Genomic DNA, 15,997 nt, shown 5'->3' on the forward strand with positions numbered 1-15,997 from the left:
CAGGTGGAAACTATTCCTCACTGCCCATCAAGGAATTCATATTGGGAAGAAACGTGAAACTTGAATAGCAAGAAAAATCGTTTTGTGTGAGACCAGTAAAAGGCAGCCTCTATTTTGAGATGGATTGTTGCGTGGCCCAATCATAAACTGCCCTCCATCTCTCATGTCAGTCGGCTGTTTGGCCTACCAGAAAATGAAGGACAGACTTGTTCCAGCTCGCAACAGCTGTGGAACTTACATTTCAAACGATCTGACAGTTTAAAGCAGTTGGGCATAACTGGAGGATCCGTGTTCAGAGAGAACACAGTAGACAGCAGTCCATTCAGAGGGATAATAAGCCCAGATGAGGTAGGTGGCGCTACATCAGACCCCAGGCAATAGGAATCCCTGGGGTCCGAAAGAGCTGGTGTTTTGCCCTCCCTTTTAGTCCACTTTTCCTGCTTCTGTATGTGTTTCCTAATCCTTATACTCTACACAGTTGGCTCTTTGTTTTCCCTAGCAACCAGGATGAGTCTTTCCTGTTGATGCCAGCAAGACGGTCCCACTTACCAGTGAATGCACAGGGTCGAGGGTTCTTGCATCCTCCCTTCCTCCTGTCTACACAGAGTCCTTGCATGTCGAAACCCTGGAAAGCTGCTGCCAGTCAGTGCAGCCAGTACTGGGCTAGATGGACTCCAGTGCTCTGACTCCGTACAGGGCTGGAGCTCCCCATCTTCCTCTGTTCTCTGCAGTGCCTCTTTCCTCCTGGGCTCCCACTTTGAGAGACCTTCCAGCTGCAAGAGCCTCGCTTCCTGTCCAGCTCTTCTCCACCCCCACTCTCAATGGCGGAAGCGTCAGTGGCCCCTTCTGGGGTCTGGTAGTCCCCCGCTCTCCGTTGGGCATCTGGGTGAATGGGAGTCTCAGGGCTGCAGGGGAGGGGGCGGAGGGGGGAGCTGGGAGGCTCCTGAAGGGGGGGAGATGCCACAGATTGCAGTCCCAGCTGGTGAAGGGAGTGAAAGGGCTGGAGCAATAGCAAGGGAGACCCTCACCCCGTCAGGAGGTGGCCCGTGTTCAGCTGACCCTGTCAGGATCCCCCATCACAACAGCCACCATCCGGGAGCAGAACTTCCTTTTCCCCTCCTCTTAAAAACCAATCCTACTTTTAGTGAGAAGTGCATGTAATGGTGGTAGACTGCAGCTGGATGGAGAGACGGTGTGCTTTTCTCTGGCTGAGGAGTCTGCATAATAACAGGTGGACAAAGCAAATAAAATGGAAGAAAAAAGATAGAGAAGGACTTGGTACAATGAGTGAAATATTGAGGGCAGGGATCATATGGTGTATGGGTGGTGTGAGTGACAGAAGTAGTTTTGGGTGGGAAGTGGAGCTTCCATATACAGAAGCAGTGTACAAGAATCCTGGACAGGAAGGGATTTCCGGGGCCTGGGAAAGCCCTGAGTGTGTGTGGGGGGAGATGCCCCAGTTTGCATCCGCAGCCGCTGAAGGGACAGAAGAGGCTGGAGCAATAGCAAGGGAGACCCTCACTCCATATGGAGGTGGCCCGTGTTTAGCTTGAACCTTCAGGATCCCCCATCACAACATCCACCAAGTCTGTGTAATAACCGGTGGACAAAGCAAATGAAACAGAAGAAAAAAGGCCTTGGTACAATGAGTGAAATCTTGTCACTGGGGATCATATTGTAGGTGAGTGGCGTCTGTGACGGGAGTACTTCTGGGTGGAAAGTGGAGCTTCCTTATATAGAAGCAGTATACCAGACTTAGTGTGTTAAATGATCTCAATTTGATTCCTAGACAGAAAGGGAATTCTGGGGAGGGGGAGATGTATCTCTGAGAGCAAAAGCACCTCTGTGCAAAGTCACTTTCATTCTCACTTGAGGGGAAGTACCTACTGTTTCCCCCAAAGCACTGCATGGGCTGCCCCTCTGAAATGTTGTGATTCCCCTCCGCCTTTGCACATTTGGTTGAAGGGTTGTCCCAAGGCCACAGGTAAGGGCACACAGGAGGCTTGTTCAGCTGATCCAAATCAGAGAGAGGAGCTTCTCCCCCCCCCCCCAGCTCTCTGCAAGGCTAGGACACCACTTTGAATTAAGGGGGGACTGAAAGTAAGCCTATGAATGCTGCCATCACTCACACACTGTCTGATGATAGCCCCTGGGTGCAGAAGGGACATTTGAAGAGTGAATAGAAAGTGCTACTAAACACTGGCACTCTTTTCATCAAAGGGATCAAACTCGGAAGACCCCAACTGAAAGTGAACAACCTTGTTTTATTAAAAGGGTAAATAAGTGAAGAGAGCAATACAAATGCCTACAGGACAGGGGCAGGCCCCACCCACATCCATATCCCATCACTCAATGCCGGCTGGGGTGAAGATAAAGTTAGTCCTTCCTTAATTTAGGATGACAATCCCACAAATGTAGATTCTTTGCATTCTTCCACCACATTACACCCAAAGATCTTTCCATTTCCTTATCACAACCAGGTCATAAACTCCAGGAACTGCAGTGTTCCAATTTAATTTAATAAGCAACATTTTAGCTCACGTTTCACTCTGAAAGGGGACAGTTCAAAAGATAAGCAAATCTATCAATGGATCAAAGTAATAACATATTTAATCCACAATTAAACCAAAATTCTGTATTCCAGGAGAGGCTTGAAAAAGTTCAGAGGTAAGTTCGGGAGTGTAGGATCTTATATTAAATTAGACAATTGTTCCATCTAGCTCAGTATTGTCCGCACTAACTGGCAGAGTCTCTCCAGGATTACAGGCAGGGAGTCTTCCCCAGCCCTACCTGGAGATTCAAAGTGGGACCTTCTGGGTACAAACCAGCTGCTCTACCACCGAGCTACAGCCTGTGCCCTGAAAGGTTCTCTCCTTTAGCTTGTTTGTAAATAAGAATAAGGGGAAAATGAGGATGACGGTGGTCTCTGGGCCCCATTGGAGCTGCTATCAGAGATCTGTCAGCCATCCAGGGGCCCATCTTCAAAGTAAGACATAGGCCCCATCACTGGGTTTTTATCAAAGGTTATATGGTAGAAACAATAATCCTCACGTTCGACTATTCTTACCCAGCATCTGTGCGGAGAAATTCTCCAGGAAAAATATGCAGAAGATCTTGGGGGAGAACTCCCTCGGCTCAGATGTCCAGCGCCAGCAGTTCTGGTGTTTCCGCTACCAGGAGGCTGAGGGGCCCCGGGAGGCTTGCAGCCGACTCCACCTTCTTTGCCATGAGTGGCTGAAGCCGGAGCAACACACAAAGAACCGGATCCTGGACCTGGTGATCCTGGAGCAGTTCCTGGCTGTCCTGCCCCCAGAGATGGAGAGCTGGGTGAGGGAGTGTGGAGCAGAGACCAGTTCCCAGGCGGCGGCCCTGGCCGAAGGTTTCCTCCTGAGCCGGGCAGAGGATGAGAAGCAGGAAGAGCAGGAGGTGAGAGGGCTTCATCCAGAGCAGGGACAGCCAACATGGCGCCTTCCAGATGTTGTTGAAGTAAATGTCCTATAATCATTGACCGTTCATGGTATTGGTTGGGGCTGATGTGGATTGGAACCATTTCCATCTGAAGGGCACCACGTTGGCTACCCCAATACCAAGTATCGCTAAGGATGTTCTGCCTATCCTTCCTTTTCTATATCAAATGCTCCTGTGGTTTTTTGTCTGTCAGTCCTCATCCTGCTCCCTGTTATATGACTTAAGTTCTGATTATGCTGTTTCAGGAAAAGTCTGTCTATGCAGAAATAAGAAATGATTTCCTCGAGGAAGAGAGGACTCCATGGGACACCAGGCAGAGGGAGCTGGGTAAGGATTGAGTCAGTTGAGCCATCAGCCTCAAGTAACACATCACTGGCTGGCAGCAGTAGCTGGGAGGAACCAGCCACACATATAAAGTCAGAGCACCCTAGCGAGGGAGCCTGCTCCACGAGCTAGAGGGAGCCCCAGCTGACAAAGCGTCAAGGCCAGTTAAGCAGCAGAGCGAGTTCGGCAGCAGAGCGAGTTCGGCAGCAGGGCGAGGAGGCCAGGGCCCCCCACTCTGCCCGTCTGTTCCCTGACCTCAACTAAACCGCAGTCTCCAACCCATTGACGTAATAAACCTTAAACAAAACTATGCAGGTAAGAAGCCAGCAGGGGTGTGGGGGCTTTCCAGTGTTTTGCACCGCCTGCAGCATGTACGACTATCTGCCTGTTGGACAGAAGTCGTGGGTGTGCTCTCGGTGCAATGAGCTCCTGGCTCTCCGGGAACGACTTCATTTCCTTGAGGCCAAGGTGGCGGACCTGGAAAAGCTGAGAGAGGCAGAGAGGTGTGTGGAGGAGGCCTTCAGGGACGTTATAGCTGTGTCCCACTCCAACGATGATAGCTCTCCTGCTATCATGGACAACGATGGTCTCGGGGAAGGAGAGCATCCAGCTGAGGAAGAGGGAAACGATCCCTTAGAAGGGACCCATTCCTTGGGGGATGAGCAGCTATCCTCTCGTGCCGAGGATATATCTCTGGGGGTGGAGGGATCCTTGTAGTGGGTGATTCGATCATCAGGAACATAGACAGTGGGGTGTGTGATGGGCATGCAGACCGCAAGGTGATCTGCCTGCCTGGTGCGAAGGTTGTGAATTTCACCCATCGTTTAGATAGTTTAATAGACAGCGCTGGGGAGGAGTTGGTGGTTGTGGTGCACATTGGCACCAACGACATGGGGAAATGCAGCCGTGAGGTCCTGGAAGCAAAATTTAGGTTGCTAAGGTAGGATGCTGAAAGCCAGGTCCTCCAAGGTGGCTTTCTCTGAAATGCTACCGGTTCCACGTATAGGACCAGCCAGGCAGGCACAGCTTTGCAGTCTCAATGCGTGGATAAGACGATGGTGTCGGGAGGAGGGGTTTGGATTTGTTAGGCACTGGGGAACATTTTGGGACAAATGGGGACCTGGTGGAATGGAGAAAACCAGTGGGATACAGTTATCCCTGGATATAAACTATATCGGAAGGACAGGGAAGGACGTATTGGTGGCTGTGTTGCTCTATACGTGAAAGAAGGCACCTGGCTGGCCACTGTGAGAACAGGATGCTGGACTAGATGGGCCACTGGCCTAATCCAGCAGGCTCTTCTTATGTTCTTAAGGATGAATGGGGCTTGTTTCTGTTTGGTCTCTCCATGGAATTTGACTCCATTACTCTTATCTCCAGCCTATTCCACAGCTCAGAAATGCTCCTAGTTATTTTGTGGTTTTTTATGTGGGAACCAGCACTTTGATTTGTGGCCAAGAGCTCAAATGAGGAGATATTTTATCACCCAACTGAAACATAAATTGTGAATCAATACCTGAAACTCACTCAGCTGATAAGACCCTTGCACAGTGATACCTATATTGTTTAACCTCTGAGAATAGCGTACTGTATACTATAGGCTTTTGGGCCCATTTTCTTTCATCTAGGTGCTGGGATGATGTCAGCCAGACCTACACAAGCATCTCCCCTTTCTGGTGGAGGAGAAGTGGTTGCTATCGCCCCAGATCAGGTAGGGGGAAGACTGAGAAGGGGGAGAGGCTGGGGGCAGCCTGGGTGCCTCTCTGTCCCTGGGTCTGAATGAATTTCCCTCCTCCTCTTTGCGTCTCCCAAAGCCATCCTCAACAAAAGCTGTGAATGCCAGTTAAGAAGGTTTCTGTCCTTAGAACAATGACCAGCCACCTCACCTTAACTAACTTTTGCACGTAGGTAGCTGATAATCTTTATGCTTTCTAGGATGACAAAATATACTATTTTTCATTTAGGATCCAGTGTCTTGGGAGGATGTGGCTGTGCAGTTCACGGAAGAGGAGTGGGCTTTGCTGTCTCCTGACCAGAGAGCTCTGCATAGCGAAGTCATGGGGAAGATTTGTTTGACTCTGTCCTGTCTTGGTACGGCCAAGAAAAGACTTACTGCCCACCAAAGAATTCACACTGGGGAGAAACCATACAAGTGCTTAGAATGTGGAAAGAGCTTCTGCTGGAAACACCAACTCACTTCTCATCAAAGAATTCACACCAGGGAGAAACCATACAAGCGCTTAGAATGTGGAAAGAGCTTCAGTCAGAAGAGAAATCTGACTTCCCATCAAAGAATTCACACTGGGGAGAAACCATATAAATGCTTAGAATGTGGAAAGAGCTTCAGTTGGAAATCCCAACTCACTTCCCATCAAAGAATTCACTCTGGGGAGAAACCATACAAGTGCTTAGAATGTGGAAAGAGCTTCAGTCAGAAGAGAAATCTGACTTCCCATCAAAGAATTCACACTGGGGAGAAACCATATAAATGCTTAGAATGTGGAAAGAGCTTCTGCTGGAAACATCAACTCACTTACCATCAAAGAATTCACTCTGGGGAGAAACCATACAAGTGCTTAGAATGTGGAAAGAGCTTCAGTCAGAAGAGAAATCTGACTTCCCATCAAAGAATTCACACTGGGGAGAAACCATACAAGTGCTTAGAATGTGGAAAGAGCTTCAGCAGGAAAACCATACTCACTTCTCATCAAAGAATTCACACTGGGGAGAAACCATACAAGTGCTTAGAATGTGGAAAGAGCTTCAGCAGGAAACACCAACTCACTTCCCATCAAAGAATTCACACTGGGGAGAAACCATTTAAGTGCTTAGAATGTGGAAAGAGCTTCAGCTGGAAATACCAACTCACTTCCCATCAAAGAATTCCCAGACCTCCAGCTGCAGCAGGCTCAACCAGCTGCCACTTTAAATAAATAAATAAATAAATAAACTTTTGTGTCGGAATATGTGGTTCAACTTGAACTGGTGGGTTGAGGCTGCATGGGGTTAAAGAGGGTAGCTAGAGAGGAGACCTCCTGATTGCTAGGCTATAGTCTGATCTCCTGCTGACTCTCCTTTCCTGCTAGACTGATATTCTCAGGATGCTGACCACATCTTCTGGCTTCTTCGTTCTCTTGAGAGGGAGAGCAGACATATTCCCTTTGTCTCTCCCTCTCCTCCAAGCATGAGGGCAAACACTAGGCTTAGTGTTTGCATCTCCAACTTAGCTAGTTAGTTAGATATAGGACTCTTTCCTATCAAGTATGTACAGCAGACTCTAGTCCTCCAGTCACATCCGCCTGGGCTGCTCAGATGTTCCTGGAATGCTCTCGCTTCCTCCAGGGAAGAAAGCACATTTTCTAGCACTGCAGCTAGAGGATCCTCCTGGGACAACCCCTGTGATGTTCCTGCTTATAGTGTAAATATGGTAAGTGCTGGTTATATAGAAGACATATGGTAAGTGGAGTGAAAGAGGAGGGGGGAGTACATGAGCAGTAGAATGCTGGATGATTGGCTGAGCGTTTGAATGGCTGGGAGTATAAATGGAAGAATGACAGTTGAATCGGGGTGGATGTTGGGAGTGTGGAGAAAGAGGGAGTTGGAGTTCTGATTAATAATAAGTCAAGTACAAAACAGGAATAGATGAAACCATACGCTTGTGAAACATTCCTTAAGTAATCTTGTTATTTCCTGTTATTAGTAAATAAATACTACTTTGGTTTACCAAAGGCCTGATCCTTGGCTGGGGGATATACATACCAGAAGGGAGGGCAAGGTAATTACCAAGGCTGAACAGAAACAGTATCTAATGGTGGCAGCGGTGAAGGGAGGAATAATAACAATTCAAGTATCCAGAGCAACCCAGAGTTGTATGCTTTTTATATATAAAGATACAAGGGGGTTGGGAACAGCATAAGCACGCAGTCACAAAAGTAACCAGCTAGAGAGAGACTCAGGCAAAGTCTCTGGGAGTATTGGTTATAGAACGTGACTGGTGGTGCTGCCTAGCAGTGGGATCTAGTGAGATCTGTGCTAGAGTGGAGTGAGAAACCATATAAAGGACAGTCCGGACTGGTGGTGTCCCTGGTGGTGCCTAGTGAAAGGCAGTAGCCACAAGCAGGTGGGAACCTGACAGGGAGAACCAGGGAAGGATGTCACAACCCCCCCCCAAGGGGACCCATTCCCCTCTCAGTGAATAAAGTAGTTATTTCTTATTTTAAAGCTTACAGTCTCTGTCTGACTAATTTGCAGGGAAGGTAGAATCTTTAGCAAAACCCCTGTTTACATGGGGCCCAGGATCGACATTATAAATGCTTCTTTTTGCAGCGGGATTGATCTGGACGGTTCATATACGTCCGTCCCCGCTCTGGTTTTTTGTGGGGTTTTTTGGTGTTAACTGCATTTGTTTTTTTCCTAGCCGTGCCCCCATATTAAAATGTTAACTGAAGGGGTGGTGTTTCCTTGTCTTCTGCAGGTAAACTCTGTGGACACTATTCTTCTATTTTCCGCTGTTAGTTTCATCCAGGCAAAACCCACGTCCCTGCATTACAGGCAAACATTCCCCACCCTGTGCTTGTTGAAAGCCCCCACCCGGCCATGAAACAGTACCCTTTCGCTGCACCACCTGGGCATGCTTGAGGGCTCCCCCTGCAACCTTTGGGGGGTGGGGGTTTGCAGCGCAGCGGAACACGAAACAGGCTGTCAGAGAAAGACTCTTCTCTGTTGTTGTGATTGCCATGGATGGCATGCTTCCTTGACTGTTCTTGCTCATTGGATCTCATTGTGGCGAATGGAGGTCTCCCAGGGATGTCCGTTGTTGCGATAGCCATAGAAACAATGGAGCCATGAAAGGAACATGTCTTAGCCACTGCGAAGAGTCTTCTTACAGACTTCCTGGACCGTTCCTCCTGTCATGCGAAAAGTCTTCCACGGATGACCATTCTGGTGATACCTACAAGACCCACCCCACTATAGTCATAGACAGCAGGTCCTTGGCCGCTGGAAGGGGGGGTGGGCTACATAAGAGTTTCAATAACAATAGGATCTCCCAAGCCCATTCACCACCCATTAACTCACCAGGCCAATGCATTAGATTAACAAAAGGCTGAATGACAGTTTTCTTCTTCTGTTTTGTCACATGAGCAACCCGCGTTCCTTTTCATGCGCCTTGCATCCCATATCAAAATGTGACCAGATAACCTGTGCATTCTCCTCCCATTGTACATGTTTGATATCTGCATTCACACGAATACATTACCGTCAGCCTTATGACCACCCATGCACAAACTCATTTCTATGGGCATAGGCCTACCAGGCAGGGTTGTTGTTCCATGGTTCAAAGGAGAGCTAGCAAGGATAAAACTACAGTAGGAGAGGAAAGATTGTTCGAAACATTGCCAAAGAAGACATTGTCCCCCCAAAAAGAGGCAACTTTCCACTACAATGACCAGAAATCTTTGCAGGGAGCTACCGCTATTGTGTAAAACTGTTGGAAGGTGTGTCTTCAGGGATTGGACACTTCTATTCAGCACAGATGACCTCTGCAGTTCGTGCATCAGCTGGTCTTCATCCGGGGTTTTCCATGTGTACATATACACCCAAACACGCATTCCCCTATTTGCATAGTAGTTGGGGTCCAAAGCCAGGTCAAGGTCCATTGGCTGCCTGCAACAATGCTGCAGGGTTACAGGGCCCCCAAATGAGTGTTCACATTAAATTTGAAGTATGGTAAGGCATAACAACTCTGTGCGAAGTGGTCTGGAAGCATGCAACGCATTTTGGTAGCAACTTTCCTCATTTCTCTCCCACCAACAATCTCCCACTCAGTTTCCCGGAATACCGGATTGCACCATTTGCAGCCCCATCACTTTGCAGCTATCCCAGGATTCCTTTGGGGAAAGGTTCATAGGAGCTACATGTAGGTCGAAGGCGATGGTTTCCTGGAGGAGGAGCAGAGCCACACTGTACCGACCTCTGTATTGCAGAAAGTCCTCATAAGGGTAAACCCCAGCAATGCGGGTCCGCTCGGCATAGCCCTTCCGATGTGTCAGCCTGACCAAGATAGCTGTGCTTTCTGTGGCCCTGCCAACATTGAAGAGGGGGCTGGAATAATTCTGTTCCAGGCCAGATGAAAAGCAGTAAGGCACAGGGAAGAGTGTAGGCTAGTCTATTAGGGCAAAACAATAACTTCCTTGCTCTGGATAGGGCCCATAATGTCGGCCGGGGTAAACAGCAGGCTCCCAGAAGTTTACATAGTTTATCTGAAGAACTAAATCCTTTGTTCTCTTTAATTGTGGGTTTGTTCATACAGTAATGAACGAACAATATAAACATGACATTGACATATGTTAACATTAATTTGGGTCTTGTGAATCTCATGGTATCTCAGCTCATCACTGCTGCTCCTGCGAGTAGTTCTCTCCCTTTCCTGCCTGTCCACTGGACAATTGTCCCTTGCTGACTAGATGGGCAAAATGCACGTGCCTCTTTCACATTCATCCTGTACTGAAATGTCTCCCCACCCTCCCGAGCAGAAGGGAATGGGTGTATATTGATCAATGAACTGGAGTCCCATAAAACAGCTCTGATCTTCTAGCACAGGAGTGGGGAACCTCTGGCCTGAGGGCTTAATTAAGCCCACCATGTGGCCTGCGAGGCCATTTCAGCCAAGCTATGTCCACCAGAACACTTGTCAAACTTGGCCCTTGGTGTTGTGTTGTGATAAAGACCGGGCTCGTTGGCCAGCTCCAGATCCTCACCCCTGCTAGCAGGACAAACGGCCTTACTCAAGAGGGATTTGGTTAAGAAATCGCAAAATCTACGATTTCTGTGCTGGGCCAGACCATCTAAGTCAGTAGTAACAGTGGCCAAGTGGATACTGAGCCTTTTGCCCATGGCACTGACTGTGGAGGAGGCCAGAAGGGCAAACCATGTGAGAATTCGAAGCTATCACTCACTGTCTGGTTTCCGTAGCAGTCGAAGGAGCTGTTTAGGCCCCAGATCCCTGGGAGACATTTTTCATGTCAGTGGATTGTGTTTACCACTGAGAATAGTCTCCTCATTGGCCGACTGACCTCCATTTGCCACAATGAGTCTTCTCAGTGTCAAACACAAACCCCTTTCATGAAGTCGCCGCCTCTCATTCATTCCCTGCCACCCCCCTGGAGTGCCCTGCGGCTGCTTTGTAGAAAGGAAAATTTCCGCATGGGGATTGTCATGAACTTGTATATTTTTATGAAATGTTACAATGATTGTTAATATCATGGCTCAGTGCAAAGAACTCTGGGAGTTACATCTTGTTAGAAAACAGGCCTGGGGAAAGGCAAAAATGTTAAGTTTCGTTTCCAGCTGAAGGCAGTTAGGGAGGACTGAATAGAAATACCTGGTTATCTGCGCTAATCAGTGAGAGCCTGGCACTCAAGGCCATGCAGGCCTGAGAAGGTTAAGAACACAATTGGGAGGGGGGCCTACAAGGCGCGAAAAAGTGAAGAAGCATCAGAAGGGATTACATCAGTAAGCTCCTCATTGGTTAATTAATCCTGGACCTTTGGGTTTCTTTTCCCTTAAGTATAGGGCTAGGGAGCCATAGCCTTTGTTCCCTCTGGAAGGTTTCCCTGGATGATGCCTATGGCTATCCATCTTGCTGGTGGCTACCTAAGTAGGGTTCCATTGCTCTGTATCTGATGCTATTCTCTCTGAGGAGAGATGAGATTACAACCAACTACCTCCTAAGTCAGTAGATAGGTTAGGTAGGTTATTAGTTTTCTTGTTGTGTGAATGAACTCTCTTATGTCTACCTAAACCCCTGGTTGGGTGTGTGGGTTTGAGGAATTGTTTTGCTGCTATATTTTAATGTGCGCTTATAGTTTTTGAATAAAGCTACTTCTATTTAACCTGGTGTGTTCATTGAGGGTAAGGGTGGTTCTGAATTCAGCACCTTGACCTTTCAGCTTCGCAACTACCAAAAGGAAAAGGAGTTAAGCCTAATTCTAATTTGTGGGGTTTTACCAGAGGTTTCTTGACAAGGAGTGTAAGTTTGGCTCTTGACTTATAGGACCTTGATTTACCTATTTTCTGGGCTCAGAGTTCCCCTAGCTCTGAGTTGAACCAATGAAGGGGTGGTGGCAGCCTACTTTCTACCTTGCAGGGTTGGTGTTAGTTTGCATAGCCTTGGCAAGGGGAATTTGGTATTTGGGTTCCAGAACAATTGCCCTAAGGGTGGGAATTGGGTCTGAAGCATGGTCTCCGCGCCTCGAGGGGCCGGTGGGTCCATGACAGGGATAATTCTGCCCAGTACCTCTTTGGGTGAATCAGGTTTGGATTCCAGCCCACCGTTTCCAATGCTGGTTGGCATTTATAGTGGTAAACCGGAACTCTACAACCATACCTGAAACAAGTCTCCTTTCATTGCTAGGTAACCAGAAAGGTGGAAGGCAGACGGAACAACATGTGTGAAGCCACTACAGCACAAGAAACAATTTAAAAATGGAAGGAAAATGTCCTAGCTGCTGAGAAGAGTCTTCTTGCATGCTTCCGGGCCCGTTGTTGATGATTGGATCTCACTGTATTGATAATTCTGCCCAGTAGTTCTACTAATGTTTGCTTGAATCCCAGCTATTCTGCTAAATTGAATGTATGCGTGTTTCCTTTCCTGCTAAATAAAATTACTTTATATACACACAGCTGCTCTTTATCCTTTTTTTCCAATAATGTGGGGGCCTGGCAGTGGAGGTGACACATTGTCATGTGATGCCATGCATGGTACAGACTTCTGCATGGTACTTGCTTCTAATCATGTAACCACTCTCCAGAGAAAAACTAGTGGATGGTATTTCATTGCTTTATACATATATTTTTTTACAGTGACAGCACTGAGCATTAAATGAATGCATGAAAGCAAGTCCAGAATTGTGTGTGTGCATCCATCCACATACCAGATTCTGACTGCAAACTAATTTCCCCACCACCACCACCCCCTCCACCAAGTGGACTACCTTTCATGGAAAGTGTGGACTCTGTAAGAGCATCATTTTCCTTTGAACAGCCTGTTTTAAGTTTTGGCGCCAAAGGGCACCATGTGGTTCACTTCCCTTTTCTACAGGGTCCGTGGCGGGGAACAGCCAACTGTTTTGGAAGCCAACCAAAGGAAGCAGACAGAAATCTTGAAGCATATTAGCTTTTAATTAATTTTGTACATCGGTGCATGCATACCTCATGGTCATTGAAGAAGTAAGTACTGCGATTATGGTTTTGGCCTAAAAACAATCATTTCCATGGTGCCAAAAAAAAGGGAAGAGACAAAACATGTCTTCTAATACACAACCATTTCTTTTTTTAAAAAAAGGAGAAAGGGGAAATGGTTGCTTGGCTGCCCATGGTGAGTAGCCATGCACAGTGCCCAGACCAGGGACTGTATGGCACTTTTTTTGTATATTCCTACACGGCCTAGACATTACCTGTGTGGACGTCAGTGGCAGCCTTTCTGGGACCACAATATTTTGAGACGACTGGCTCAGTGTTGTGTTGTGATCGCAACACCCAGACAGCACAAGAGGGCTTTGCCTTCCAAGGAAATCCGCATTCATCCCAGACCGGCTGAAGGCAGTTCCCATTGGAATGGCAGAAAATGCTCTGGGATGATGGCATGATGGCTTCCTCATCCTCATCAGAGCTTTCAAAATCCTGGTAGGACACAGGTAAAGGACTGTAAGCAGCATTTGGGTGTGGTGTGTTTGTGTGGCTTGCTGCTTCACATGGCACATTTGTCTGAGCATTAGTTGTGCCCGGTGTAACATTAGCGCTTCCTTTTGCAGAGCAGAAATTATCAGAGACTTGCTTCATGTTTTCAAGGATGGCGCTTACTGTAGCCTCCTTCTGCGAAATGTGCTGCTCATAGTGCTCTATCTCCCTCCTAGAAGCTTCTAGGTCCTCTTCCACCAGACGTGTCATTTTGGCACTATGCCTCTCTTTTGCACGCATCACACCTATGCACTGTTGTCGCTGTCTACGTGCAATCTTCGCTTCTTCTTTAGAATGATCCAAAATCGACTGCAGCATGGCCTCTATGTGGCCACCCTTGGTGTTCCGTGTCCTTAGCATGCCTAGGCGTTCAGCTGGGGACAGAGTCGCAACAGGATTCGGGATGGCGTGATCTGCAAAACAAAAATAAAACAGGGAAGTGCGATACAACCTTGCAAGCAGTTCAACCCCTATTCACATTGAGTGGAAGCCTCTTTCTGTAGTTATGTTTGTGTCCCCTTCAGGAATGTGTCTGTGCAAGGACTGTCCCCAAGGCCTTTAAAACAAAAGATAAAGAACAGCTTAATGACACATAGCTGATTTAGAAATTCCTGTGTTTGGCTCTGCAAAAATGTATGGTCAACAAGGATTGCCCCTTGCGGTTTTCATGTAAAAGATAACGCTGTGGTACCTCTGGGTGTTGCAGTTGTTTTCAGTGTGTTCTTGGTTGTGCGAGCCACAACAGTCACTCAGATTCTCTACATGGCTGCTGTGCAGGCTATCCCTCAAAATACAGGGCCACTTATAGCAGTTGCTTTCTTTAGCAACTGAGAGCTATCACCCAGGAATAATCAGTTGTGGACTGGTTCCACACAGGAGCACCTTGGAAAGTAAGTATCAACTTGATATGCAGACTGTGCGTGAACCACAGAGGTGTAATGCGCAACCTTGAACAAAATTTAGAAACTGAATGCGCACCCAAAAAGTCTTGCTGGTCTTTGGTCACTGCTTCATCCACCAAGGTGCTGTTGTGCTGTGTCTGGGCACCTGTCCCATGTAGACCTGCACAATTGAATGGGAATCTTACTGTTAATGCAAAGTAATCATTATTTTTTTTTATTCCCACCATCATTGTGAACACTAATTAGTGTGTCCCCCCCTCAAAAAAGGGTGGGTTAAATACTATTCACCAATTCACCAATAGGGCCACCATTGTTGGATACTGCGAAGGATGGCTCTTCATCATCAGAATTTCTGGTATTTCCATGACGTTGTCTTCATCAATTACACCCTATCTTGCTCTGCATGTAAAAAATGAAAACATGATAACACAGGCAACGATTGACACTGCATTGCACTATGTGCTGTTCTGTTGTGCATGTTCCTTAACATCCTCATAGTGGGTGTTTTCTGCTGATGTTCTCTTGGCTGCACGTGGCTGTCATTCTCTTCTCCTTAAGATACAGGATTGGTCTCAGGACCTGAACCTGGCACCCCTAGTGGGAGGCTACATGTGCCTTTTTTAGAATAAACAGGTGGGTGAAAGGCTGAAAAGCAATGATACTGATCACAATGTTTTCCTTTTGGAAAGGAAAGGGACTTCCCTTCTGCCCAGTGCCCACCCACCCAATCTACTCCCCTCCCCCCTCCCTGACCCTGCCCCAGGCCGGTGTTGGAGTACGACCTGGGAGACCAGGAATCGAATACCCACAAAGCCAGGAAGCTCACTGGGTGACCTTGGTCCAGTCACTGCCTCTTAACCATGGAAACCCTATTGAAAGGGTAGCCATTAGTGGGGCGGACTTGAAGGCAGTCCATTTCCATTTGAACAAGATTGCACAGAAAGAAATCTCATTAAACTCAAAAAGTATGCAAATGACCAAACCCACCCTCCCTTTTACTCCCTCCTATGGCCCCTCTTGCCCCTTCCCTCCCCTTTCCTTTGGCCCTCCCTCCCCTTCCCCTCCCCTTCCAATCCCCTCCTTCCCCTTCACCCACACCCCTCCCCTTCCTCCTCCCCATGGTCAGTTTTACCTATCTTAAGCATGATTGCATGGAAGTAAATACCATTTTACTCTACAAGCATGCAAATGATCAAACCTGCCCTCCATTCCCCCTTCCTTTCCCCCCTCCAATATGCTCCTTCCCCTTCCCCATCCCTCTCCCCCCACCCCTCTCCCATGGTCAGTTTTACCTTTCATAATCATGATTGCATAGGAGTAAATCAGATTGAACTCAATAATCATACAAATGATCAGATCTGCCTTTTCCCTCCTTCCCCTTTCCTCTCCCTTCCTCCTCCCCTCCCTTCCTCTTCCTTCCGCCCCCCCTGCCCACTTCAGCCCTCCATCCCTCCCCCCCAGTCAGTTTTACCTATCCTAAGCATAATTGCACGGGAGTAAATACCACTGAACTCAATAACCATGCAAATGATCACATCTGTCCGTCTTCCCTCCCCTCCTGCCTG

The 15,997-nt window shown here is 47.7% G+C and overlaps 1 protein-coding gene across 1 annotated transcript; it reads left to right on the top strand.

Moving 5' to 3' along the window:
* The first annotated feature begins 261 nt into the window (after positions 1-261).
* On the top strand, positions 262-6,725 carry LOC133386485 (zinc finger protein with KRAB and SCAN domains 8-like). Its single transcript, XM_061630142.1, has 5 exons — positions 262-348; positions 3,072-3,426; positions 3,714-3,795; positions 5,421-5,503; positions 5,757-6,725. Exons 1-5 carry the CDS (start codon positions 344-346, stop codon positions 6,723-6,725), a joined length of 1,494 nt encoding a protein of 497 aa, XP_061486126.1. The 5' UTR covers positions 262-343.
* Positions 6,726-15,997: the final 9,272 nt, after the last annotated feature.

This window comes from Rhineura floridana, chromosome 6 (assembly GCF_030035675.1).
Source record: "Rhineura floridana isolate rRhiFlo1 chromosome 6, rRhiFlo1.hap2, whole genome shotgun sequence".
NCBI classification, from domain to species: Eukaryota; Metazoa; Chordata; class Lepidosauria; order Squamata; family Rhineuridae; genus Rhineura; species Rhineura floridana.

Bases quoted from the DNA above. Each gene is read 5' to 3' on its own strand.
- LOC133386485 (XM_061630142.1), top strand. The intron at 3,796-5,420 runs GTAAGGATTGAG...TCTTTCATCTAG, and splicing joins CACCAGGCAGAGGGAGCTGG to GTGCTGGGATGATGTCAGCC. The intron at 5,504-5,756 runs GTAGGGGGAAGA...TTTTTCATTTAG, and splicing joins TTGCTATCGCCCCAGATCAG to GATCCAGTGTCTTGGGAGGA.